This window comes from Kwoniella shandongensis, chromosome 7 (assembly GCF_008629635.2).
Source record: "Kwoniella shandongensis chromosome 7, complete sequence".
In the NCBI taxonomy this organism is placed as follows: domain Eukaryota; kingdom Fungi; phylum Basidiomycota; class Tremellomycetes; order Tremellales; family Cryptococcaceae; genus Kwoniella; species Kwoniella shandongensis.
Window position 1 is genome coordinate 241855 of NC_089293.1, and position 26146 is coordinate 268000.

Below are 26146 nucleotides of genomic sequence, written 5' to 3' on the forward strand. Positions count from 1 at the left end.
CGATACTCGACCGGTCGAACAACCTATCAACACCCTCCCATCGACTCATCGATTTATGACTTCTCTTCACGCGTTCCACTTGTGCCTTTTACCAGCTCAAATTGTCTTAACCATTCGGGCTTCGACTCTTCCAATTCCACCTTCATCCTCTCCACATCGTCTCGCAATTGGTTTTCCATGTCAGAGAGTGATTTGCGCTCGAATTTGGGTCGCGTGCCGGACGTTGAGATGACGAGACCTTTGAGTTCTTCGGGGTGAGGGGCGCGGGCAGAGAAATATGCCATCGTCTGGGAAGGACGGATATATGTCAGCCCGTTGCCATAATCATATTCAGTAAGCGAGATGTAAAGGAGATCAAGCCTCACCGCCAAAGTCTCAATCCCTTTCTGCGTTTTCAAACTCAGTTCTACCCAATCACCATTTTCCTCCCTCTCTGTCCCACTCCAACTTTGAATCCTGACATCATCCCAATCCACCCCACTTTCTCCTTCTTCATCAGCCTGTACACCTACCATAGGCGAAGGAGGGATCGTAGTGATATCGTCAGGATAAGGAGGTGGTGACATCCATTCCCGATATGTCTCGGCCAGCTTCGCGGTAGTTGGGCCAGAGATTGTGTGTGGTGGGACGGAGGGGTATAAGAGGAGGTTGGCCATGGGTAAGAAAGGGGCAGGGTTGACATAATAGTTTTTGTCGAAACGACCGCTGAACAAGTGGGAAAGAGGTCAGCAATGATGTCCCTCACCACGTAGGGACAAGGAGATGATGTCGTCAAGCCCGTCCGAGCATAGATGTAATGGGAAAAGAAAACACACTCACTTCTCTACCAGTTGAGGAGGTGGCGGCCAGCTAACTCGACAGTTTTTGATATTCTCATCATGCGCGTCCATGATTACGTTGAACGATCTCTTCCCCTCGTCCCCCATGTCATGTTCGAACTCGGCGATATATATTGGGAACATGATAGGGTAGCATGCGAGCTGGGTAGTTGCACCTTCGGATCAGCTTGTCTTCTCACTTGATATGGTGGCATCACTAAGCTGTATTTCGACGCCTGGCCTGGTGAAGGACACGGAGTTGCTATCGTTTGCGAACTCACCAGCTTTTCTTGGAATTTCGATTGATCCAGGACCACATTTTCCCAATTCTTCCTTCCACCTATCATATCCCTGATCTTCTTTGCGAGACCCAATGGTGATACCGTAAAAGGGACAGGGACGACCTCGTATCCGTCTCCGAGCTGTGTAAGGTCGGAAGCTGGATCGTAGGTCGGTAGATCGTCAGGTAGAGGTGGGACAGCGAAAGAGAGGTATGAAAGTGGGGCAAAGGGGTTTCCTAGCGACGTGACAGACCAAAGATTAGCCCACCATGCTCACACAAGAACGCAAAACAATGACTTACCTGGAACATAACCTTCTCTCGTACTTATCCACATCTTAGGTTGCACCTTCTTCCCTTCCAATCCTTGTAATCCCACTTCTCCCTCGACGATCGTATCCACCCTCCAAACGGGATACAAGACAGCCTTCATATCTTTCATCGTGAGAGATGTACCAAGACCCAACTCTTTAGCTAATGGGTTGATGGAGGTACCGAAGATACGGAGGAGGAGTGCGTGGACGAGATTGGGCATAGCAGCTGGAAAGTCGTAAGAATAAGTCAGAACCCATGTCTTTATTTTGATGATATGTTGCACCACAAAAATATTTCGGCAGCATGACGAGAGGTGTTAGGGCTTACTCACCAGTCGCGAGCAGCGCGTTGATATGCATCCTCAACAACGCATCTTCTGGTCTGATCCGGAATGGAGCAGTTGTGATTTTGGACGAAGGAGAACTCGCTTCGGAGTACAGTCGGACAAACCGAGGCGACCTGATCGGCGCGATTAACCTCGTTCTCGCCAGTGCGAGAGGAAAGCGAGGGGGCATATCGAGCAAGGGAGTGTTAGTCTAGACACTTGTGTAAAGGTGGAAGAGAAGGGAGAGTGATATACGTCGATCTTGATCGGATGCTGCTCGGGATTCGTTCGAAGGAGAACCGAGAACCGTAAATTGCGGGGCTCCATCGAGCATTCCAACAACAACAGTCAACAAATCCTTATGGTGCATATCATTTCGTTTTTACACCAACTACAACAGCAATCACACAAGCACGCACGATGGTGTCTCTACGAGAGCGCAAATCCCGTGCATCCTACACGAATGTTGCAGAGGGTCTGGAAGATCTGTCCTCGGGAGACGAACGACGTGCATCCGGAGCACATCCCTCTGGTTCGGGTTCAGGTCGAGCTTCCGGATCAGAATCGGACAACGACATGAAAGATGACGAAGGGGACGATGCCGAGGTAGACGACGGAGACACAAGTCTATCATCTGGAGGATCAAGCGAATTCAGACCTGATAGTGTCAGTCCGGGAAAAGGTAAGGGTAAAGGCAAGACTCAACCGCTATTCGACCCGGATTCGTCAAGTGAGGATGGGAACGGGGACGAGGACGGAGATGTAGATATGGAGGAAGTCGACGATGATGAAGACGATATCGATCCTGTTTTACGAAGTATAAGTATGACAACAACACCTGCACCAGAACTCAATATCGCCGGACCAAGTAGTCGAAATCAACCCCATCCCTCTGGACAAGCGACTGATCGTCGAAAAGAACGTAAACCGCACCTTGCGACATTGACATCGACATCTCAATCCACACCCGTTGGTCTCGTTTCTGCCGCGACGACTCATCCAGCAAATGGACAGTCGGAGATCTATCTACTCGACTTGGCATACAGAGAGGCAATTCGTCAATCTACCATTAGTATGACATATCAACCACCAGCAAATGCGGGTGGTAAAACGGATAAAGAACGACATAATGAAAGAGGGAAAGATCAGACCAAAGTACATGGTATAGAATCGTTCCCTGCAGGTCATCCAGTACCTTTTTCTACACGATTACTACGAACACCCGGTCCTTCCCAGAGCGGGACATCGTCGTTGACTGAAATTGAATGGATTGATGAGAGTAGAGGAGGAGTTACCGCGAAGAAAGATAGGAGGAAGAAGGAAGGTTGGGCCACACACTTGGCTCTGACAACAGGCGAACCGTGGGAGTTCTGGAGAGGAGAAGGATGGTGGCCTGAGATGTATTTGGGTATGGGAGAGGGGGGAGACGGCAACAACGTCAGTATCAGTGGGAAGAGGGAGGATTGGTTGATGAAAGAGGATGTGAGACTGGGTCTGGGAAACGTGGGGAGCTACAAGGTGGAGGATATGGTGCTTCTAACCGAAGAGTGGGTGAAGCGAGCCTATATCGTGTACGGAGCAGGACGATGCTGATCTGAGCTGGAACATAGAGAGGCAGAGCTGTACCTCCCAACGCCGATCAACCAAAATGGCGATCCGTGGACAACATGTTATCTTGGTCCACACGATCAACAGGTCGCTAGCAATTTTGAGATGTTCACTTCCAAAGCACTAGGTGAGCGACTTCTATCTCGTTGACGCTGTGAGAAGAGGTGACTGACGATTCATGTACAGCGGAGACCAATCCCAATGCCCCTCGTGTTGGCTATACTTTCTTCGCAGGAGGCCCTATCTGGGGATTGGATTGGTGCCCTTATCCTACTGCCAAATCTGCTGGTGAGTATTGAGACAGTTTGTTCTCCAATCTCAAAGTATTGCTACTGATTGACATTGATGTCTGGCCCTCCTATGTAGATTTCGGCAACGCCCAATACCTTGCTGTGTCAACACTACCTCATATCGAAACCCGTCCAGCGATGTACGAGAAATGGCCTCGCTCATCACATGGATCCATCCAAATATGGTCTTTGACCCCTAGTGAGAATGTACAAGGTGACGACGCGATGAACGCTTCTGAGTCCGGGCCTACGGGAGCAAGTGCTGGGGGTATGAGGTGTGAGATGGTTCTGTGTGTTCAAGGTGGGCCGGTGATGGAGATCAAGTGGATGCCTTTGGGCGCATGGGATGATGTGAGTCTTCTCCCAACTCGCTCACTACCTTTGTCATGTCCATGAGACGTGTCATGCTCATAGTTGTTTCCTCCATTTGCAGTACGACCTGTCGACTTTGGGCCAACAAGGGACACCCGTTCCGAAACTCGGTATCATAGCTGCAGTCCAGCTTGACGGATCAATGTCTTTCTATCCCGTTCCGCATCCTCGTTTCGTTAGACCTGAGGCCCAAGATACACCCATCTACCGTGAGTTCCCTCACGTCGTTTCGGAGCCTGGAAGCGGTGCTGATGTTACTGCTCCTGTCAGTGCGTCTGGATGAGCCTTTGTTGAGACTTGAAGTGCCGGATGCGTCGTGTATGTGTTTCGACTGGTTGACTGGTACGAGAATAGCCGTAGGACTGTCAAATGGTGAGTCGATCTGTACAGCTGGAGACTACATCCTCTGATAACCTGACAAATCCTGTAGGCCATCTCGCTGTGTGGGATATCTTGGACGCGCTGGAGTCTGGAAACTCTGATGACCGTGCGTAGTGCTCAACCCTCCGGGCAATATGGCTTTCCTTTGCTCATGACGATAAAATCTTAGTGCTCCCGTCCGTGTACACAACAATCGCTGTATCTGCCATCCGATCGCTTGCAGTCGGACGTACCCCTCCCTCCGACTCTCAGCTAGACAGTGATCCGATCTACGTCGTCATGGGCTCATATGACGGATCGACGTACATCTTAGACTTGCGAGATCCGCTTTATCCTGTCAAGCTCAATCATTCGAGAGGTGCGTCATGACTCTGACTACCTCGCAACTGTGTGCAGGGATGGCTGATGATCGTTGTGCTGGCGTTTAGTACCGTGCTTGACCGTTGGATGGTCGCAGCAGATGGCTAGTCCGTTGACTGTCGATAGCGATTTCGTCGTTTTGGCAATCAAGATCCGTAAATCGGGTCAAGGACGAGGTCATCCATTACTAAGTCATCGTGGTCAAGCTTGGGTAAGTCCGTCACGTCCTTTCAATATATTCGGCACGATCAGATCGCTGATGACGTTCACATGGTGGAAACCAGGACCTCGCCACATCCGACTATCATACGATGCTGCTATCGGGAGGTGCAGACGGTGCAGTGATACTTACCAATCTCCATACGGGATTCTATAGACGACGAAAAGCGGTGAGTCGGATTGTATTCCATGTCATTTGGTGTCAAAGCTGAACCTTGTGACGGATATCAGCCTCTGGTACAAGAGAGATTGTACGAGGTGGACTATAATGCGACCACTGGGGAATTTAGGATCATAGATGACATACTTCCAGAGGTGAGTTGGCGAGTCCAATGAGTGTAATGCTACGCTGCGCTGCATAGAGCATCTCTGTCTCCCGAGTGCAATATCATGACTCTTCTCTATATGTTCAAGGAGTGAAATCGCCCGATTTTCACATTGATGCTGACAGCTGTCTGTGCGTACTATCAGGCAATATCACTCGAAGTCGCAACCTCCCGTCGTCCCGCTTCTTCAGCCCGAAGAGGCGATAACGAACCCCCTTCCCATCTCCTCAAAACAGCAGCATGGTCACCCAATGTCGGTATACATAAAGTCGCATGGAACAATGGAGGTGGTTTGGGTCAAGCAGGGTGGGTGGTTAGTGGTGGTGCGAGTGGATTGGGGAGGGTAGAATGGGTGGAAGGGAGGTGGAAAGGTGGTAGGCCAGAGGATGATTAGGTGGAGGACAAGTGACTGCGGACTGGGTGCGATAGTAAGCTCGAAGACTGTTCACTGTATGTTGTATAGCAATAACTTATGATAATACGTGATGACAACCGTGCATTCGATCCGAAGTTCAAGTGCATGCACCTACTGACAGCGATCTTCGGTGCACTCGTACTATGTAATTCGCAGTCATCCTGGGCCATGTCATATGTTCCACCATCCGTCCACACACCGTAGATCGTAAAATTGCATGCAGGTCGTTTTTGGGTATCACACGTAACTGTAACTGTTGTAACTCGAATCACTACGAAATCGTCTCTCTTGTACTTGGACGACGAAGAAGAGTGTAAATGAAGAGAAGGAAAAGAAAAGAAAACATGAGATAAAATGTCCGTTTCCCGTTCCCTTTCCATATGTAAAATCAACTCAGACCAAAGCTGAACATTGTCTTGTATGTGGTGTGGTGTGGTGTGGTGTGAAAGTGTTGTGTAGATCGTAAAGTGACGATGTCGTTGAATCCTCCTTGTTATCGTCCTTCCACCCTCTCTGACAATGAATGACACCTGTCTGCCGCAGCAAACCGTCCGTAAAGCCTATTCCTACGCCTCGCCTCGCCTCGCCTCCCTCATGCTGATTGTCCGCCCAACTCCTTTTCTATAGTTTCCAATGATATGTATCCGATGCTCTTCATTTCTCCTGCTCCTGATGCAAACGCGAAGACCCGCTTGGCGCTTAGACCAAAGCGATAAAACCAATCAACGCAGACCCCAAGACACCCGCTAGTAATGCGCCGTGAGCAACACCTGAGACGGGGACGGCAGCCGATCGCTTGAAGTAGTTGAGAGGAGAGGAAGTGAGATCTCGTTTTCGAGTGTTGGTTTGTCCAGATGCCTGAAAAACATCGGAGGCGTCAGTTGGTCTTGCCAGGTTGGGCGACTTCAAATAGCAAGTTGACTCACGTTAACACCGGTAAGGACTTGTGTAGGCATCATGTTTGGTGGTTTGGCGACGAGGTACATCTGTCAAAGCAAACGGGGTCAGTAAGGGGAATGGCGTTAGTTGATAAACAGTCAAAAGACTTACGTAGGGCATCTTGGCACCATCGAATCGATTCAGGTTCAATTGGTAGTTACCAGTGGTAGCATCGACGATGATCCCCCAATCAGCGAACGTGGTCTACGATCGTGGTAGAAGAGACAAATCAGCACTGATTTTGATGTGTAGTTCCGTAGAATGTCAGATCACACTCACCTGTTGGTCGTAATATGTGATGATGTTGGTAGTCGCAGCACAAGGATCTTGTACTTGGATTCTACCATCTGGACCGAATGGGTTGAGTGTCATAGATCCATCGTTGTTGAGAACGTAGGTACCATGTTGCCACAGGATGAACGCCGTTATACAAGATGGATTGGAGGCGTTGGCGGTGTATCGATATTGGACTTCTTCGAAGAATCCGTCGTTTGTGCTACGCGAAGGGAATGTATGAGCACGACTTCTCCTTAGAGTACTGGGCCGAACACAACGGATGTACTTACAAGGAGTAAGAGATACCTGTGTTGGCAGGATAGTTGAACTTCATCTCGGCGGGGATACAGATGTCCTATAGGGTTGAAGGAGTTGCTATCAGCATCCAAGCCAGCTCGTCTTTTCACACAAACACCAGAGTAGAGCGAATGACGACAGCCTGCCTAATGCACTACCGCACCGCAAGACAGGACACGGCATGGGATGATATCAGACGGTCATCTCGCGAATCCAATTTCCATGTCCAATCTCCTCGTTCAAAGCGATGCCGTTGCCAAGAAATAATTCCAACTGCGCAACCGCAATTGCAACCCGCAACTAAACAAATCACTCACCCCACCTGTCGATACCGCTGGGTTACTACTCCATGTTCCTTCCAAATCCGTCAAGTTGTTCGCTGCTGTCAGATCTCCTTGAGCGAACACTGTCGTTGTTGAAGAAGTGAGAAGGGCGAGAGTGAACGTTAAAACTGAAGCGAGCATTTTGAGGCTGTACGAGTGGGGTAATACGCGTGTTGTTGGGGACCGTGACCGTGACGGTGATCGAGTAACAGAACAAAAGAGGGTGGGGATGTTGTCACGTCGAGAGTTATAACAGTGAAATGTAAAAGCGATTCAACGTCCTATGAAAGAATTGTTGAAAGGAAGTGGAAGGGTGTTCGAAGGGAAGGAAGAGTGGCGGGAGCGCGGGTCAACGTGTGGGTGTTGTGTTTGGACACTGAGCGTTGTGAAGATTGTTAATGAAGCCGTTCTTGCCGATCCGTCTGTAGAGTACGTCGAGACTGAGAGTGAGAGTGAGAGTGATGGATGCGAGGATGAGAATGAGAGTAAGATGCAGTTAGAGTACTAGTTGTGATTTGAGCCAAGCAAAGCGAAGCAACAACAAGGAATGATGGAAACGAGCGATGCTGTGTGTATTTGGCTGCTGTCACAAACTCGAAATTCAGGGTCCAACACTTTAACACAAGGCTGTGACATACTCAAGTGCAAAAAGTGCCAAACAACACGAGATATGTTAAAACACCGTATAACCCCGATCACCGTATTGACCTGATGATGCAAGTGGCGTTTGAAAAGCGAGATCTGTAGAATCCAACGAATGCCACACGGTTTGTTGTCTATGCAAATGAATACATACATGCCCATAGGATTACTCTGCTGATAACGACAAGTGGTGTACTAGTATATTCTACTCGCACCGATGAACTGCCTTGCATAGTTTCACACCAAAGCCACACCTCCGAATACCATACCGAGGCCAGTGACGAGACTGACCCATACTAATCCTGTCATACCTCCCTCTCGTAGACCGACTACCGTGACTTTCATACCAGCACTAGTCCCATTCGTCCCGTTCCCCGCACTACTAGAGTTCCCTCCAACCGAGACATTACCAGATCTCAGCGTCCCACTTGCCACTGATGCAGATACCACACCCGTCCCATTCGTACTCGCTGTGAAAGGATGTGATCCCGCCCCTGTCGTTGACGAGGCAATTTTCGTCCCTGACGACGCTGACGATGACGACGTACCAGCCTTACCGCTAGGGGTGCCGGTCTCTTGAGCACCTCCCCCACCTCCTATGACTGACGGTGTCCAAGTTGTAAAACAACATTGACCATTACTTGTCGTTGTTCCTTCATCATCACGACGATCGATCAACCATCCTCGATTCGATAGATCGTCGGCGGCGGCGGCGGCGGCGGCGGCGGAAGAGGTTGGAGAGGTCGTTGAGCTCTGTACGACTTCGGCACCATGACCATTCAGACCGGATTGAGTATCGGTATAACTGACCGATCCTGCACTTTGGGTGCTAGAAGTGGCACTCTTGTTGCTCGAGCTCGAGGCAGAAGAAGAGTGTTGGGTGATCCCAACTTGTTCCGTTGCGCCTGAAGCGGAAGAGGCTGAACTAGCGGGACTAGAGGTCGAAGTGGGAGTCGGGGTTACAGAGCCGCCTCCGCCTCCGTTCCCTTGAGATGATGCACCTGACGACGCTGTGGCAGTACAAGGTATACAAGTTTGGACTGGTACCCAGGACGTAGACCCAGAGTCCGAGCTGCCACCATCATCGCTTGAACTGCCAGCAGTGAATCCTCCAGCAGGAGCAGTCTGACCGTTGGCGACGCTGGGTCCGGGATTGCAATTACTGACAGCTGGTATGGTTGGTGTTGGAATAGGTGAATTGCCCTATCATATCGAGTCACATCATTAGCAGCCAAAAGCCTTCCTTAGTCAATGGTCGAAGAAGGGTGCAACTCACCTGGGTATACGTCGTACCATCTACCACTCCAGGCGGATCTCCATCATCCGCTTCACAATCTTGATATACCCCATCCCAGCCTATCCCGTTGGAAGTATAGAAATAACATCCCATCTCATCGTAGTCTGTCGGACAGTACCTGGACACGAATCGCAGAGGAGAATGAGCAGGTGTCCGAAAAATCGCTTCCGGGTGGTGAGAGGGAAATTTGATATGGCTTACTTTGGATCACCAGTACACGCTCTCACGCAGAAAGTCTCGTCCGAGATCAACGTCTAAATCGTACGATCTCATCAGCATTCTGTCACTAAAACGAAGAAATAGCTCAAGCTCCTGATATGCGAAGGGTAAAAGATGAACTCTGGAGAAGGAAAGGAAACACTCACAACCCAGCTTGACGCTGACTGATTATCGTCGCTGATGAACATCTGCCCACCGTCGGGTTTATGCTGATCCGAATCGAATTGACCCCCCGCATCGCCTGATTGGACGTTTATATTGGTGAAATGGCCGCTGTTCGTTCCGAAAAGACACAGGATGGAACGAGCTTCAGCACAAAACCACACTTTGAAGATAGTACCGAGGGCTGAGGGATGGGTCGGTCGGTCACTTACGTTCCGCTGACTTGGACCCAGTTAGGCGCTTTGACGTATGTTACGCCATTCAACGTTCCGTCAGGCATCAATCGAGTTCCGTGAGAATCCTATAGCCGCGAGAAGAAGCGCAGAGTCAGCTTCGTCGACCTCCATTGTTTACACATTCTCGGGTTTAAGCCGGCGGTGGCGTGGTTTTGTGTTCTTGATGGTAAAGAGAAGAAGTCAAGTGTGCTACTCACCTTGGTACACCACGATACGACTTTCAGTTGTGATTCCGCGATTGTCGTACCAGGATCAGCAGGACCGTAGAGGCAGAAATCGTCATGAGAGACGAGGTAGAGCGAAGTCGACGTCGAATCTTGGTTCTGCCAGTGAGAGTTTCTATCAGTCAACTCGCTCATACGTGTCTCTGGTACGAGATGAACAGCAGACAGTGGGTTTGAGGCGTTACATTGAGCGATATCACTTACCCCGTCTCGTTTGATGATGTTCTCCGTATCATTGGTCCATTGCCTACTTCCCAACTTCGAGCCTCGTCTCGTATATTCCTCAGAGGGGAGATACTGTCCTCGTACTCCGTGCAAAACGATGAAAAGCAAAAGCAAGGCCGGAGAACGAGTGAACTTCCTCATCGCGTTCCGCGGCATCTTGTTGCGTAGAATAAGGATGATCCGTTGATGATAACTGCTTGTGTATTACGATTGAACACAGCGCTTCAGGGCTCTGCCCGTATAACAGCAAGGTCCGAGGAGGAGGAGGATGATGATGATGATGATGGCACCGCTGGACAAAAGGTGCGTTGACCAATATCTGTTAGCGTAAACAGGTTTGCGATATGTCTTGACTTGACTTGATGTGCGATGGGTGGCACTTGCGAATGGTTACCGTGCGAACTAGACCAGTAACCATTTCATCTTGACTGCAAAACACGATCCTTTCATATGTAGCCCTAACCCCTATTATTTATTGATTCCTTTGTGTTGTGTATCACTATACAAATCTTCCTTTGAACCCCTCAAAAGGGGTGACCACTACAAAAGAAGTAGGACCTGTGCAGGCTTTGGTAACAAAGCTGCATTGTAGCCGAAAAAAATCGCTGTAAAGCACAGGAAGGACCAACTGTGGCATAGATCTCGAGCATCAAAGCTGTGACTAATCACTTCGTCCTGACGATTCGTCGTGACTGCTCCCCGCTGCATTTGGCGACAGTATAGGGAGATTATTGTTTTCGTGAATACTGTAGATCGCTTCGTCTGCAGCGTCTGGCAAGGCTTACATCTACGTATTGGCCGAGTAAAAATCGTTGTATCCAATATACATACACAACTGCTCAAGGAAACTGATGTGATTACAGTCCCATCCCTAAGTTACTCATCCCCTGCACCCCACAATTGGATCCTTCCACTCGTGTTTCCCCCTACCACCCTATCTACGATAGTGGGATGTGAAGCCGTCACAGCAGGTACCGCGGTGACTCTACGACGTGACAAATTATCATCAGCTTCACGTTCCATACTGACCTGGCGCTGTATCCGCCTCGAAAGGTAACAGAGTCTTGACTCACGCTTCGTTCCACAACGAGATAATTTTCTCTCCGCTAGCTGATACCACGTCCAAACTCCTCTTCATATTCCCCACGGTGAAATGCGGCATGTAATCCATATTCAAGCTCCACTGAGCTCGGAGGATCGTCAACCATCGACCTGTCTGACAATTGTGTGGTATAGAGCGAGTAGGTTGGAAATGTGATGTCGCGAGGGGGGTATCCAGTAGCATCGATTGGGGATTGAGGTTCCATACTGCGCAAAGTGGGGGAAAAAGAAACATCAGTTGAAGCCACTACTTGGGATGATCGATCGTCCACACCCACCACGTAGCTTATCATCGTAACTCGTTGTCAAGACTCTTCTACCCCATGGATCCCAATAAGCCGAACTACAGCTCTTGCCATGCTGCCAACTCGCTCTCAACAAACCCTTTCCTTTAGCTGACGATTGATATTTCGCAAGATGCTCATAATCCGTCTCAGCGGTCAAATGACTAGGTGGAAATGACGAATCGCCAAATGATTCGGTCTTCGCGTTGACTGGCGGGGTGGGTAAAGAGTTTGTAAGAGTCGGGATGGAGGAGAGATGTCGAGTATCCCATATTCGAAGATGTTGATCGTTACCAGCAGTGACGAGCAAATGCGGCATCAACGCTATAAAGAGGCCAAACCAAGAACCGGTCAGTTTGCGTCCACAGGCAGAGTGCTCGTGAATAGGAACCCTTGTACGCACGGTTCACACTAATCCCACCCAACTTTGCCGCTCTTCCTTCCTCCTGAACAATCCATCTTCGCCTCTCTTTCCGACTCTTGCTCTCTCTAAAATCACAATGACTGATCCCACCATTCTTATCCGCCAACCACGCTTCTTGTCCATTCGGCACAAGATCGAAATGCGTGATCAGCATATCTTCGTTGGTGAACGCGAAGAGCTCGGTAGATTTGAATGTGGAGAAGTCCAAGTGGCGCAGTGAGCAGTCGTACGACGACGAGAAGAGCTATAAGCGTAGAACGGTCAACATCAGTCAGTATTCGATTCTCGCCGATAACCACAGAAGGACACGGAACACCGCTCAAACTCACCCCGGAGCCGTTGATAGGATCAACTTTCATACATGTGATCGAATTTCTGGCATGCGCTTGAACTCGCCATATCCGTCCTTCTGTCTCTTCCTCTTCTTCTGGAACGCCATTCGTGTCGTCCTCGCTCTTGACTTTCTCGGCGGCAGGTCCGAGCGCGTCCCATCTGCCAGTAAGGTGATCATCAGCTTTGTGCTCTGCCCGCATAATCGTTCCGTCTGAATGGTTGAAACCTGTCCCCAGCTCAAATCTGATCTTCCTTTGTTACGAACGTCTCCCGTTCCATTTTTAGGAATGACTGAACGCGGAAACTCACATTCCCAATTGTCCATACTTATCACCTACCAAAACCAAACTCTTCGTTCGTTCCGGATGAACTACCATACTAAACACTCTATCATTCGTCACTTTCGCATTTGCCTTGAGGGTCATCCCCTTGAACGCATCTTTCAACCGTTGTACTTCGACAGGGACCGAATCGGGCTCTGCGTATGATTCTTTGGAGCTGTTCGAGGTCGTGGGGTATGTTCGGGGGTTGGAGAGGAGGGATATGGATCTGAAGTATCGTTCCTGAGTCATACGAGAGACTCAATTAGCCTCGGGTTCTACATTTCTTATAGAACGACTTTCCTTCGATTGGCATGCAAGGTAAGGCAAGACATGAAGCAGGGGGGGAAGTTCGGGCTTTCGAGCCCAGTATCAACTCACCAGATCATCAATCTCATCCTTATCCCCATCTTCTACCATCTTACCAACTTCCATCACTCTCTCCCTTTCCTTTCTATTGACGACTCTCAGTATCTCCCTCTCCTTCTCCTCTTCCTCCAATTTCACCCTCAGAGTTTCCCCATCCGCTTCCAACCCTGCCAATCTACCAGATCTTCTCCGTGGTCCATCATCTGCCGCAACCACTGTATGGGCTTTACGTTTATTACTTGATGAGGAAGGTTTGGCTTTTGGTTTAGGGGATGCTCGCGCGAATGGGATTTTGGAAGAACCGGAGGGGTCGAGACCTAATGAATCGAGTAGAGCTCGATTCTCGGCGATCGTCTTTTGACGTTCGAGCTCGCTACGAGGTTGTGAGGATTACACATTGTATAGTAGTAGTGCATCGCGCCGTATTGAGAAGAAGGGGCAATTGAGAGGTACGAAAGGAGAGGAGGTGGATAGATCAAGTGGGCGTCAGTACGAGTATGATATACGACTGCAGGGCACTGGCGAGCGGGAAGTCAACGCACTAATCATTATCTTCGTCGTCCATTTCGGCGGTATTCACAGTTGACTGAAAATTCAGAAAGATTACAGTGCGGCTAAAGTAGATATCAAGCGATGGGGGTTGATAGGTAAAGAAGTCTGGATGGAGAGACGAGATATGTAGCTGAGATAAGAATGACGCGATCGGGAGAACATGAACATGGAAAAAGCAGTCATGTCATGTCCGAGATCGACGCGTCGCGCGAGTGAGGGTCCTGGTGGAGGGCAACTTCGAATCTACCTAATACAATGGACAATTGCATGCAACACCTCTAGCATCGAATTTAACTAATCATCAACGGCGGGACCAATCGTAAACCCCAGTCGTATCAGTGCTCGAAGAGACACAATATGCCTTCGGAATCGACACCCTCGATATGATCGTAGGAATCGGTATCGATATTCTCTCCCTCTCGCGAATTCGCGAGCTCATCCTTCGACGAGGGGCCGATAAGCTCGCCAAGAGAATATGTACAGAGGGGGAATATTCCCTGTTCAAGGAGATTGAACAGCCACCGAGAGGGTCTTCGATAGATCAGGAGGTTTTGGACGAGAAGAGATTGAGATTCTTGTCTTCGCGGTGAGTTGCCAAATCATGCTCCCAACCTTTGCTTTGCGCCGCTTTTCCCGCACGCGGTGAAGAATGTCACAGATCCGATGAAGGGATCAATGGGAGCTGATGATCATCTGTACAATTCTCACTCTAGGTGGACACTCAAAGAAGCATCGTACAAATCACTCGCTTCCCACCTACCTGGTCACCCACCGACCTGGAAATCACTCGAAATCACCCATTCGCCATCTGGTCAACCGATCTTGAGACCTACAGACCGGATAGTCGCTGAGAAATATAGTTTGATGGGTAGTTTGAGTCATGATGCGGGGGTAGTGGTGGGCGTCGTGATAGCTCAGCGGAGTGGGTAAGAGGGAGTGGAATGGAAAGATGAAGGTGGTTGAAACCCATTTCGTCGTCAGATAAGGAAGACAACAGCATTTCCGCATGATAATTGTATAGATTGTTCAAGTCTTGCATCGGACCGAATGTTATCTCATGGTTATCCCAAAGTCGCGTCACGATGCAAGGTATACTAGTAGTGCTACATAGCCCTCTCACTCAAACACCTGTCCCTCTTCCCTCCTTTCCAGCGCACCAAAGTTTGGCAACTTGAACCCCTTCTTCAGCTCGTCCAGATCTAATCCAAATCCATTACCCATCTGTCCTTCCCGAGCTACAACTATCCGATCCAGTTGTTTCGTTCCACATTCATTCTCGTCGTCATTGTCGTTGTCGCTGCCCTTTGGTCTTTCGTTATCGTTTCCTTGTCCATTCCGTACCGCCCCTCGATCACCTAGAGTCCCAAGCTCGATACTTCGATAGGCAGACCTGCCTTCATTTCCGATGTGCGTATATCGTTCCCCATTCAAAGAGCCTTCCTCTCTTTCTCCGCTCCCTGCTGGAAGTTGCGTCTCCTCCCCTCCTCCCTCCCCTTTCATTTTCCTTATCACCCCAATCACACCCCTGAGCTCATCTACCATCTCTCCACCTTTCTTCCTCATCTCTCCCTCTGTATCAACCACCGCCTCGTCTCCTCTGAGGAGTATCTCCACGCTCGTTCCCTTCTCTCTCGCTTCCTTCATCAGGGCAATACGTTCCGCTCTGCTCAACTGACCTAGACGGGCTTTGAAATCTGACTGGGGAAGAGATATCGAATCAGATTCGAAAATCGTATCTCTACCAGCGGGAGGAAGGACTTCTACACCCTTGTCCGTATCATGAGTCGAGGTGTCGATGCCGTCAATATCATCGCCATATGCAGTCCGAGCCGTTTCGAGTGAAGTGTCGCGAGAAGATTCCTCCCACGCTTTGATGAATGCTGGCAGGTCTGCGTGTGTGCCTTGTGCACTAGGATCTTCCTGAATATCCTCTTCCGCCACAAGTCTTCCGGACTCGATCCGCACAAGTGCCTCTCGTCCTCTTTCCCAGTCTCTAACCATATCACCTAATCGCTCTCTGACCTTACTCCACGCTTCCGTCCCAGACTCATTTCTCAACTCTGCATTTCGTAACTTTTCCCTCATTATCGCCAAGTCGCTCCAAGCTTTGATGAGGGTCGCTCCGATTTTGTCCACCTGTTCGAGTACCACCGCCTCGTCGTTTGTCCGAGGCGCAAAATCCTTTCCACCGCCGTCTAGAAGAGTTGAAAAGGGGAATGTTGATTCGGCAGGGGACCATCCCACTTCCGAGCCGGACTTGACGAGCCCATCAAATCTTTGCGCGAGCAAAGCTTCCTTTTCCGCTTCCCTCAACCCGACTTCTAGTAATTCGCGCTCCGACACCATGGCGGCTGTCATGGCTTCCAAGCTTTCCTTCACGTCTTTCCAGTACGCTTCGTCCGCAGTGTCGAACCTCAGACCAAGGAGACAACACGCCATCCTCCTTCGTTTCAGATGTACCCCCAGACAACTCGCCGTTAGAGCTGGTGTGGTCAGCGGACTGACCGACTCGACCCGTCTTATTAGCGGGCGAGGTGACGGTATCGGTACTGCACCGAGAGACGAGCGTTTGTCTGGAGGAAACGAGTTGGGAAATCCAATACCGAGTGGTGAGCCTGGCATTTGATAGCCGGGGTTGAAAGAAGAACGCCTCGAGCGCGATCCAGTGGACGAAGCGGTTCGTAAGGCTTGTAAGTCCGAGAACGGCATAGACTGCGTTCTAGTCAGACCAGCAGAGGGCAGAGCAAGCTCGTCATCGGATGCGGGGTAGTATGGCATATTTTGCAAGCTCCGTCGTTTTGGGTTCGGAGCAGGATCGAGAGAGAGGGACGACCGCAGTGGTGTTGACGACAAATCATGCTCGAAGGGCGATGGCAGCAGACCGGAAGGTGTTTGTCCACCAAGGCTCACTTCAGGAGAAGCCGGACGTTGTCGCATCATTCCACCCTCGCTCATCTGTGAGAAACGACGAGCGAGCGGCGACGACACTCGCTTGAAAGGTGAAGAGGTCCCACGTAATTTCTCAATGACGGGTGTTGTAGGCGTTACTGGCAACTTTGGCACCTCCTCTATTGTTTCACTTTCAGGGGTCTTCTTTCGTACCGTTCGTTCCACATCGTCGTCCATACTCTTATCACCCTCGCTCGACTCCCAGCTGTCTCCTTCTTCGTCTGCCTCTGTGATCCGCCTTTCGTGCTTCGGTCGCTGTTCCGATCTGGCTGCGCGCCAAGTATCTCTCAGCTTGTCGAGACTGGCGCGTTTGGACAATCTCGGAGTCCTTTGCGGAAGAGCGGTGAAGCGGTCGTCTGCGTCAGTTGCGGATGCGAGTGAAAGATGCTGTGTGCGATGTGAATGTGTTCGCTCGAAAGTTGGCGCGGCGTGGGATACGGGTGAGATTGGCATCGGTCGAGTTGACGTTGTGAAGCGGCGCGGTTTCGCCGATGGAGTGAAGGCGTCTCGTGCAGGTAAGCTGGAGTGGCGCGGAGATGGTATCTGAGGGCCTCTCGGACTGGCGATAGGACTTCCTTGGTCAGACAACTCATCGTTGTGCGTTCGCCTCGTGTAGAAGAAACTCCCTACAACTGGGATATCGTACATCTCGCCAAGTACGCCTAGCTCTTTGCGATCCGTCAGCTCAAGCAGTGTTGAAGTTGCGGTCGCAAGGTGATCCGTCATATTATCGGTCAATCGATGGAGACCAACGCGGAGACTATGGTGGGTGTTGAGTGATGACGGGTGCGGTTGTAAGATATTGAGTGAGGTATGAAGTGTTGTATTGAGAGTGTGAGTTTGCGAGATGAATGTGGTCAGGGCGCCAAGAGCCTGTGATTTGAGAGAAGGGGGCGAAGTTGGAGGTACAAGATTTGATGACTTTCGGAGAAAGTGAGCTGGTCATCGAGAATAGTTCAGTCGGGTAATGCTTACAGGTTTCATGCGATTAACGCCAAAGAAGACGCCTAAACCGAGGGCAATCACCAAGATGAGTCCTGCTCTGCTCCACAACAGAGTGATTCCAAGCAGCAACGCTAGTCCTGCTAGAACCAGATCCCATCTTTCTTTTCCCTTTTCGACCCAACGCTGCAACTCCGCCCACCTATCCTTTTCTTCCCCTTCCACTTCGTCTACTAGCTCTTCACCGCTCAGACCTGGCACATAATCCTTCTCTAGCAATCCCGACGAGCAGATCAAGTATTTGAATCGCTCTGCGAAGGTGTTTTCGGTCGAAGAAGATGAATCATCTGTGATTTTGCCAGGTGTAGGGATGGGCGGTGTAGAAGGGACGCTCGAGCTGGGGACATTGGGGAGGACACCGGTCCATCCCCGTTCTACGGGCTTGACGGAAGGTGGCAAGGTATTGACGAGGGTCTGCGATACCGTGAGGCGAGTAGTTAGCATGTTGCGAACGAGATGTGTTTTGAGAAGCAAGAGCAAGAACATACAATATCACCTGATTCACTTCCATCATCATTCATTTCGTTGACCATATTCCTCGATACCGTTTCATCGCCCTCATCTATAAGTCAACACTATGGTCAGCACGTGCGATATGAACCGAACAAGTGTAGGTGAGACATAATACTGAAGAAAGATGTCTCACCTCTAAAGTAATCATCGAGCGGTCCATCAGGTATGGAAGTGGCCATAATCTGATCTACGCGTAGATCTCTTTCCTTATGGTCCGTGTACTACCGAATAGCCGATGTTGACGAACGTTGTATAGTGTTAAAGGGAGTCGGTTGTTGCCGTCGTCAATCGTGAGCTTCTAGTCGCACTGAGCTATTATATATCGTAAGTTATGTCTTTTGCTGGGTATATGGTCGTTTCGGTGATTGACAGAGACAGAAGAATAGAGATCAACAAGATGTGATGTGAATGCGGTGTGATGTGCTGTTTCATGATGCGCTCTTTGACTTCCGGCGCGACTTGATTTCACCTCGTTTCAGCATCATCCATCTTCACCAAATTACGTAAATTGACTTTTGCTCGAGCAATCGCGTGCAATATCAAAAGACAGACTTATTTGGTTCCTCGCCTCTGTGCTCCTTGTTCTCCTTCTTGGTATTCCTCGAACTTCAGAATTGGAGGTCGTGCCAGCTGACCAGTCAGTCAGTCATCATGGCTCTTGATCAAGGACCAAAGCTGGTGACTCTTCCTCCGCCGCCGCCACCATCTGACCTCATTGCCTCGGCTCTTATGCTCCCTCTCCACGCTGTCGCATCGACACATAGAGGCCGGAAACTTCGCCTGGTAGGACAGTAAGTTCAGCTTCTACTCGACCTCAACTGTCGGAAGTCATCGAGGCGGACTCTTACTACCTGCTCTAGAGTTCTAGCCTTTCATCCTCCTACATCTTTACTCCTTCTCACTGGACCACCCTCGAACCCTTCCTCGCCGTCCGTACCGTCACCTACTCTCTTGGTCAATATCTCCACCCCGCTACTTGGTCAAAGTCCAAGTATATCAGACATCTCCTCGGCTCAAGACAGTCTGTACTCTCGTCAACCGCAACTCCCCTCCATCCCGTCGACTATCTCTGCAAGTGGACTAGTTAATCGGGAGAAAGTGACGCTGAACAGAGGAGAATGGGTTTCGGTAGTTGGATGGTTGGAAGGCGACGGGTCAAAAATGGTCAGAAAAGTCAGCTAAGTCCAGTGTATTGAACAGGATGGGAGTGAGCTGATGATTGTATCGGAATTTCATATAGGTTAAGACGTCCAATAGTTATTTGGCACCGCTGCCATTGATCCTTGAAGCCATTCATATCGCGAACTCTCACGTCATACCCCCATCTCCATTGTACAGAGGTCAGATCGCCGCTTGGGATGGGATTAGGATCGACGCCAGAGAGGAAGTATCAACCCGGGAAGATCAACGTCTTGGCTCGCCAATCACTCCATCGGTCGAGATCATCACAGTACTTGATGACGACGAAGAGGTTACTCCCCGCCCGAGGAAATCCCGACGAAATGGCCATGGCTGAGTAGCATTCACCTTGAGAAACGTTAACTCAAACACATCCGAGCTCTTGGGCTCGTTCAAAACGTCGAGAAGAGAACGGACCGGATGCGATGTCGACGCGCGGAAGGTATGTCTTCATACACTACAAATACGTTATCTAGATTGTCCTTCGATCCTGACCTTCCTTGCTATCTCTAGTCTTCGCCAACACGTTTCACTTCAACACCGCCTTTCGCGCCGGGAACTCCGACTGCCCCAATTTTCGGTGGCAGCACTAGGACGCGAGTGTTCCTGCGCCAAAAGGTCACGATGGTCGCAGCCAAGGACGATGGGTTGTCCTGTTATGACGATGTCAGCGATCGAGAAGCTCGAGCAACATGGGTTCTACTCGGGACTGGGAAACTGCTGGGTGTAGAAGAGGGGCAGGGGACATACCTCATGCAGATAATGCCCTACATCAGGCATGACCTCCAACTGGAATTTTCCCTGCCTGATACGCCATACGCACCTATAGTGAGCGTTCTGAAGTTACAACATGGCAGATGACATGTATAAGTCGGAGCCACTCACATTTGTCCAACCATCAACTCCTTGTCCAATCTCTCCTGACCAGCAAGAATCAACAACCTCGCACATTTCGCACTCAGAAATCTAGAGCTTAGACCTTTGTACCATTCTGCAAAACACGTGTATGCTCATCAGCTGCTCGTAACGAACAATGAATTTGGGCAGCTGACTCACCTTCCCAATATGGTTCAGTAGCCAAAAGGTCTGTACGCCAAATTTGTTGTTCGCCTGCACCCGATGTAGAAGCGAGGTTAGGAGCGGGGGCAATGATGGACGGAACGGAGACTCGGGCAGATTCAGGATCTCTGACGGAATTGGATGAGAGGCTGGAATCGACGTGTCAGCCTAAAGAATCAAGGTCTCGCGAGGACAGAGACAAAGCGTAATGTGGTTTTGAGACTAAGCAAACTGAGGATATTGAGTTGCGGACGACTCACTGCCAGTGTATAGCATCCACGACGGATCGGAATTGACTCGGTCTTTGACTCAGAATCGATTTCATAAGATGTAAAGATTCGATCGCGGTACCTGCAAGGTGTTTCTTTGAGCATGAGCTATGATTGGAACGTTCAACCCCTGGGACCGGCTAGCTCACCTTCTACGACATCAAGGACGATCACTCCTGGGACCTTGTATCCTTTTTGCTGGAGTATGGGTGCAGCGCTGAGTACAGGTGCAGCACCCATCGAGTGGCCGGCTAACTGCATAGCACCCAGACCTCAGCTAAGGCTCGAGCTTTGTAGGAGGTAGGGAGATCTTGGTAACTCACCACGAAAGAGGGCGCATCTTTTGGCTCAGGGAACAAGTGTTCGACTAGTCCGAGAAAGTCCGCCAGCAGCGTTGGTAATGACAGATCCCTCTCAACCTCTTTTCCACCCTCAGTCTTGGTCTTCCCTACATCAGTCCCAAAATACATCAGCAAAACCGTTCCGACTCTCGGAGACCGACTAGCTGACCCACCATGGCCTCTACAATCGAAACTCAGAACTCCTAGTTCTCCACCACTCTTCACTTTCACCTCCTTTGCCAGCGCTGCGAACGACAATCCTCCAGCTCCAGCGCCGTGGTGACATACCAAATAGGTCTCTTTCGCCGAATTGGATCCTGACGGTGTGGTTGGTGGTGTGAGGTAGACTCGGAAAGTACTTGGTGAGTTTGGAGGTTGGACTTCGAGCGCCTGGGAGAAGAACGAAGAGGCTGAGAGGGGGGTGAGGTCTGCGTTACCGAAACGAGTTGGTGGAGGGAGGCTGTTTGGTATTGGGATATCGAAATCAGCTTGTCATCTTCCTAGAACCAGCGTGCGTGGTTCGGGGCTGATAGTGGAGCATGGTGCGGACATGTAGAAAGGGCTACACTCACCTCGCTTGGAGATCATCAAAGGAGTCTTCGCCCTCCAACTCTTCTGCTTCCTCGTCGTCCTCATTCGGGGTACGTTGCTCCGCCCACGGAGCTCTCGTTGCAGGGAGCTGGGGTAACTTGTTGATCATGGCTTTTCTGAACGTCTCCGACATATTGTTGGCGAAATTAGCGATGTAGTAGCAGTCAGTGGAGCTTTAGTTTGATCTGAAAAGAAGTGAGGGGGGCAGTGTGTGAGCTATGAGTTGGCGCATATTGTCATGAATGGAGGTTGATCTCCCAAGGTGGAGGGGAGGACGCAACCCAGTCACCGAGCGGAGATGTGGCCCATGTCCGCGTTGCTGAGGTCTTAAGCTTAGCATCGATCACTCGCTCTATCGGGTTCCCGTAATGTTTGGCATCTGTCGAAGAAGCATTCACCACATACTAGAAGATATCATCTTGCGATTCATCTTCACCAGCAATTATCACACCAAATTGTCTACCTTGTTCAACTTGCGCTTCCGACTCACAACTTCCACCCTGGCCATCCATCGTCACCTATGAGCTGATCCGCTCAACCTCCTCCCTCTTATCAACATGTCTCATCCGGCTCGACTCTCACTTCGAGCTCCACCCCATCTCCCCTTCATCCAAGGCTTTCCCGGTATCCCCCCATCGTCATCTCGCAAATCCGCCGGAGTACACGGGACTCTCGAACTGCGAGTCGGTAATGTACCTGTCAAGGCGAAATGGGTACGAGTTGAACTTCGTAAACACGAATGTCTTCCACCTGGATTCCCATCACCATCATCTGGATCATCGTCTTCCGGTCCAGAAACAACTTGGGAGCACGTTGGATCAATTCAGACGCTCTGGAATCCTGCCGAAGGGAAAGAATGGGATACTGTCGAGACGGCAGATTTCAAATTCTTCCTCCCATTACCTGAGACTATCCCACCTTCGATCGAATTACCCAAAAATACAGGCGTTCGATACGAACTTGTCGCTGCGTTATGTTACAAACAGAAGGGAGGGCTGTTCAAGAAGGAATCGTCGGCAATCATCAAGGTTTCTGAACAATTACGAATAACGAAACATGAATTACATTCCGCTTGGCCGATTTACAATGTCCCGGATAGTAGGACGATTCAAGCAGCGAACGGATCTATCAATCTGACTGTATTAAGACCGAACAGAGCCTTCGCAGCAGGTGATAGAATACAATTCACTGCTGCTATCAAATCTGCTAGACCACAGCCATTCAAGTTGAAAGGATTTGAATGTACCCTTTACGAAGTGATCACTTCGATTCCTATCCCACCAGAATTGACATCGCCCAAAGCTTCCAAGAGCAAGAAAAACCCGCCAGCACCAGTGTCAAAGGCGAGACCCGTCGCGTCGGTCAGAGCACCAGTGGACGAGAATGTGGGACTGGGAGGGGAAAAGTCGGCACGAATAGAAATGTTGGTGGAAAGAGCGTTGGTCAGTGTCAAAGGAGCGAGAACATTGGAAGTGGCATATGAACTGGAAGTAAAGGTTGTGACGGAGGGATTGAAGGAGAAGGTGGAGATGGGTGGTGTTAGATATATTGTCGGACCCTTCATGCGAAGTCACGCCCAACAGGCAGTCAGGTGAGTATGATCACAGCCCGTCTAAGCACTTCCAAATGTGATTCGTGGCGTATGACGCTATACAAAGACTGACCTACTCTCGCAGGGATATCGGCCATGTCGATGCGCTTTGCCCAGGCATACCCAATTCCACCGCTTCTTCTCCTGGCATGTTCCCAACTTCCAACCCTGTCACCCCTCCCCTTGGTCAACGAACGAACGGTATTGTACCTCGAGAATCGTACCCAAACAACAACGCCGGATACCCACCACAATCCCAATACCAACCGCAGATCATCCAGGGATTTGTACCTCGTACTGAACGAAGACAGTCTTTCGCAACTACCGCTACTACCGATACGACCACAACTGCCACCCACGAGTTTGGCGGTGCCGGTGGCGGACCACAGCGATCGCTCTCCGGAAGAGGGTACAACACGATGCCGAATCAACGTCGAGATGTGGCTGCTTTTCCTTCGCCTAATCCGTCAAGGCCAAGAAGTACCGAGACGACGCCAGCCTCGCCCGTTGATAGCTTACAGGAGAGATTTACGCAGAGTGAGATAGGACATGGATCGGGAGTGGAGGATTATAATAAGAGGTATTCGACAGGGACAAGTGCGACGTTCGGAAGATGGGATAAAGGCTTGAGATCGGCTATGGAGCCTGGAGCTGGAGGGGCAGATGGTCATAGTACTCTGACCAGTCTGGCTGAGAGCGATGTGAGTTGACTGGGACTTCCCACAGCTGTGATTGAGTTTAGCTCACAATGTTTTCTGTTTTTCCATAGGTCACTGCTGGCCCTGTCAGTCCTAATCGAGGTGGTGCTTCGCGTCTAGCCGGTCCTCCTTCTTCATTCACTTACCTCACAGCAGAGCAAGAAAAGCGTCGACAACAAGAATTGTACGAATCTGCCCGAGCTCGTGCGGCTCAAGTTCAAGAAGCGTCTGGCGCTTCGCTCGATCGAATCGGTCTCCAAGGTAAAAACAAAAACGGGAACGAGGATTCGGAACCTCCTCCTCCGGAATACGCGCCACCTAGACCTGCACAGCCTGATAAGGCTTATACAGCTCCCTCGAGGCCTGTATCGACATACACTTCGGGTAACGCAGGATCGCCCGATACTGCTGCTGCTGGGAATGGAGAGCAAGACCCGCCTCATACCGGATTGACAACGACTATGCCTACGTCCTCGGTTCCGACGAAGAGCACGAGTGGACTCGAGAAGACGTATATGTCTGCTGCGGAGGAGAAAGAAATACAACGACGAAGATTCGAAGAAGCAACTGGCAGAGTGGTCTCCGCTTCTGGATCAGGTCAAAACGTAATCAGCAGTGCGCAGAACTCTCCAGCGCATCGAACTACGTCCCGAGTCGCTTCCCTCTCTTCTGCACCTGGTACTCCGACTGCGAATTATACATCTACCGTACCGCAGGAATCACCAATTCCCTACGATGCGATTTTCCCTACCTCGGCGTCGGCGAACGGTGCAGGTCCATCGACTTCGAATGGGAGACAGACGGTGCCGCCGCCGGCTACGCCAGTAGCCGCTTTGAGCGAGAAAGAACAGATGAGAAGGTATTATGAAGCACAAGATCGTGTGGCTGCAGCTTCGCAGCGCGGTGGTGGCGGTAGTGTAGACGATCATGGAGCAGGGCCATCAAGTGCCTTGGCGGGTCCAAGTACAAGTACGACTACGTCGGCGATGAACTCGCCCAACCGAGTGGGCAGCGCGATGGGTGCTGTAAATGAGAAAGAGCAGATGAGGAGGTACTATGAGGCGCAAGAGAGAGTAGCTCAAGCGGCCGCTTCACCACAGGGAAGTCCTATCGCCAGCGGGAGCGGAACGACATCATCACCACGACATCAATCGTTTGTCCCACAACAACAAACTCATTCACGATCGACCTCGACGGCCATGGGACCTGGCGAGGGTAGGAGTGGGAGTGGGAGTCGACCGGTCGGCGCGGTACTTTCTGCTGTGGACGAGAAAGAACAGATGAAAAGGTACTACGAAGCGATGGAGAGAGTACAGCGTGCTGCTGAAGGAGGTGGTGGGGAGTCGTCACACAGTCAATCGCGAAGTCAAAGTCGCGCGACATCGCCTGCGGCCGCTCTGGCTCCGCCTCTCGAAACGAACAACGGAGAGGGCCCATCCTCATCTTCGGCCTTAGTTCCTCCCCTATCGGGAAATACGAAACCTACACCGACTGGATACATGTCTGCAGAAGAAGAGAAAGACTTGATGAAAAAGCGGTTCGAAGCGGCTACAAATGCTGTCGAAAGAGCAAATAGGTCGCCTCCCCCTTTCGAATCTCATTATGAGAGGGGAGATTCTACCCCTACCCCTTCTCATACTCTTACTCCGGCTCCAAGGGATGGACAACATTCGCATTCGAGGAATGCGTCGATGGCAATTTCGGAATCTGATTCGCCGATCGTGAGAGACCCAGAGGTAAGAGCTGGGAAAGCGAGAGCGAGGACCTCTACCTCTGGCGGAGGTGGAGGTGGAGGTATTGGATTCGAGGGAGATGAGGAAGTAGCAGGAGGAGGAGGTGCACCACCACCACCTTTACCGGCTAGACCGCCGATGGAGTATATCAATTTGCTTAGTCCAGTATCGGGGAGAGGAGAGTGAGATGTTGCGTATTAGGGCAGACCGGGGCCACACGGAGAAGCTGGGAAGAGAAGTACGGAGAGTAAGAAGATTTGATACGGTGAAGGTAGCAGAACTTTGGAAC

General features: G+C 50.5%; 10 protein-coding genes across 10 annotated transcripts; 4 read left to right on the forward strand and 6 right to left on the reverse strand.

Moving 5' to 3' along the window:
* Positions 1 to 53: 53 nt before the first annotated feature.
* Positions 54 to 1928, reverse strand: CI109_103970 (uncharacterized protein; the record flags this gene model as incomplete). Its single annotated transcript, XM_032005301.1, has 6 exons — positions 54 to 287; positions 366 to 705; positions 820 to 980; positions 1100 to 1335; positions 1402 to 1638; positions 1745 to 1928. The coding sequence occupies 6 exons, from the start codon at positions 1926 to 1928 to the stop codon at positions 54 to 56; spliced, it is 1392 nt and encodes a 463-aa protein (XP_031860535.1).
* A 230-nt stretch (positions 1929 to 2158) lies between these two features.
* On the forward strand, positions 2159 to 5688 carry CI109_103971 (uncharacterized protein; the record flags this gene model as incomplete). Its single annotated transcript, XM_032005300.1, has 12 exons — positions 2159 to 3285; positions 3349 to 3473; positions 3533 to 3634; positions 3713 to 3987; positions 4070 to 4217; positions 4279 to 4380; positions 4439 to 4495; positions 4559 to 4747; positions 4818 to 4960; positions 5034 to 5138; positions 5200 to 5283; positions 5440 to 5688. The coding sequence occupies 12 exons, from the start codon at positions 2159 to 2161 to the stop codon at positions 5686 to 5688; spliced, it is 2706 nt and encodes a 901-aa protein (XP_031860534.1).
* Positions 5689 to 6408: 720 nt separating this feature from the next.
* CI109_103972 (uncharacterized protein) lies at positions 6409 to 7685 on the reverse strand (the record flags this gene model as incomplete). The annotated part of the gene is made up of 6 exons (XM_032005299.1): positions 6409 to 6567; positions 6636 to 6695; positions 6760 to 6852; positions 6928 to 7144; positions 7215 to 7279; positions 7539 to 7685. 6 exons carry the CDS (start codon positions 7683 to 7685, stop codon positions 6409 to 6411), a joined length of 741 nt encoding a protein of 246 aa, XP_031860533.1.
* A 738-nt stretch (positions 7686 to 8423) lies between these two features.
* Positions 8424 to 10705, reverse strand: CI109_103973 (uncharacterized protein; the record flags this gene model as incomplete). Its single annotated transcript, XM_032005298.1, has 7 exons — positions 8424 to 9389; positions 9463 to 9601; positions 9685 to 9737; positions 9849 to 9975; positions 10077 to 10165; positions 10298 to 10423; positions 10529 to 10705. 7 exons carry the CDS (start codon positions 10703 to 10705, stop codon positions 8424 to 8426), a joined length of 1677 nt encoding a protein of 558 aa, XP_031860532.1.
* Positions 10706 to 11425: 720 nt separating this feature from the next.
* Positions 11426 to 13945, reverse strand: CI109_103974 (uncharacterized protein; the record flags this gene model as incomplete). Its single annotated transcript, XM_032005297.1, has 8 exons — positions 11426 to 11534; positions 11623 to 11857; positions 11929 to 12258; positions 12338 to 12602; positions 12688 to 12850; positions 13001 to 13254; positions 13393 to 13753; positions 13923 to 13945. 8 exons carry the CDS (start codon positions 13943 to 13945, stop codon positions 11426 to 11428), a joined length of 1740 nt encoding a protein of 579 aa, XP_031860531.1.
* A 370-nt stretch (positions 13946 to 14315) lies between these two features.
* CI109_103975 (holo-[acyl-carrier-protein] synthase) lies at positions 14316 to 14862 on the forward strand (the record flags this gene model as incomplete). The annotated part of the gene is made up of 2 exons (XM_032005296.1): positions 14316 to 14518; positions 14646 to 14862. 2 exons carry the CDS (start codon positions 14316 to 14318, stop codon positions 14860 to 14862), a joined length of 420 nt encoding a protein of 139 aa, XP_031860530.1.
* A 186-nt stretch (positions 14863 to 15048) lies between these two features.
* On the reverse strand, positions 15049 to 18575 carry CI109_103976 (uncharacterized protein; the record flags this gene model as incomplete). The annotated part of the gene is made up of 4 exons (XM_032005295.1): positions 15049 to 17802; positions 17857 to 18297; positions 18372 to 18445; positions 18530 to 18575. 4 exons carry the CDS (start codon positions 18573 to 18575, stop codon positions 15049 to 15051), a joined length of 3315 nt encoding a protein of 1104 aa, XP_031860529.1.
* Positions 18576 to 19047: 472 nt separating this feature from the next.
* Positions 19048 to 19912, forward strand: CI109_103977 (uncharacterized protein; the record flags this gene model as incomplete). The annotated part of the gene is made up of 3 exons (XM_032005294.1): positions 19048 to 19187; positions 19257 to 19569; positions 19637 to 19912. The coding sequence occupies 3 exons, from the start codon at positions 19048 to 19050 to the stop codon at positions 19910 to 19912; spliced, it is 729 nt and encodes a 242-aa protein (XP_031860528.1).
* A 172-nt stretch (positions 19913 to 20084) lies between these two features.
* CI109_103978 (uncharacterized protein) lies at positions 20085 to 21968 on the reverse strand (the record flags this gene model as incomplete). Its single annotated transcript, XM_032005293.1, has 9 exons — positions 20085 to 20228; positions 20326 to 20380; positions 20461 to 20566; positions 20632 to 20783; positions 20895 to 20985; positions 21053 to 21158; positions 21227 to 21351; positions 21418 to 21704; positions 21817 to 21968. The coding sequence occupies 9 exons, from the start codon at positions 21966 to 21968 to the stop codon at positions 20085 to 20087; spliced, it is 1218 nt and encodes a 405-aa protein (XP_031860527.1).
* A 424-nt stretch (positions 21969 to 22392) lies between these two features.
* On the forward strand, positions 22393 to 26043 carry CI109_103979 (uncharacterized protein; the record flags this gene model as incomplete). The annotated part of the gene is made up of 3 exons (XM_032005292.1): positions 22393 to 23426; positions 23512 to 24127; positions 24196 to 26043. The coding sequence occupies 3 exons, from the start codon at positions 22393 to 22395 to the stop codon at positions 26041 to 26043; spliced, it is 3498 nt and encodes a 1165-aa protein (XP_031860526.1).
* Between the last annotated feature and the right edge of the window lie 103 nt (positions 26044 to 26146).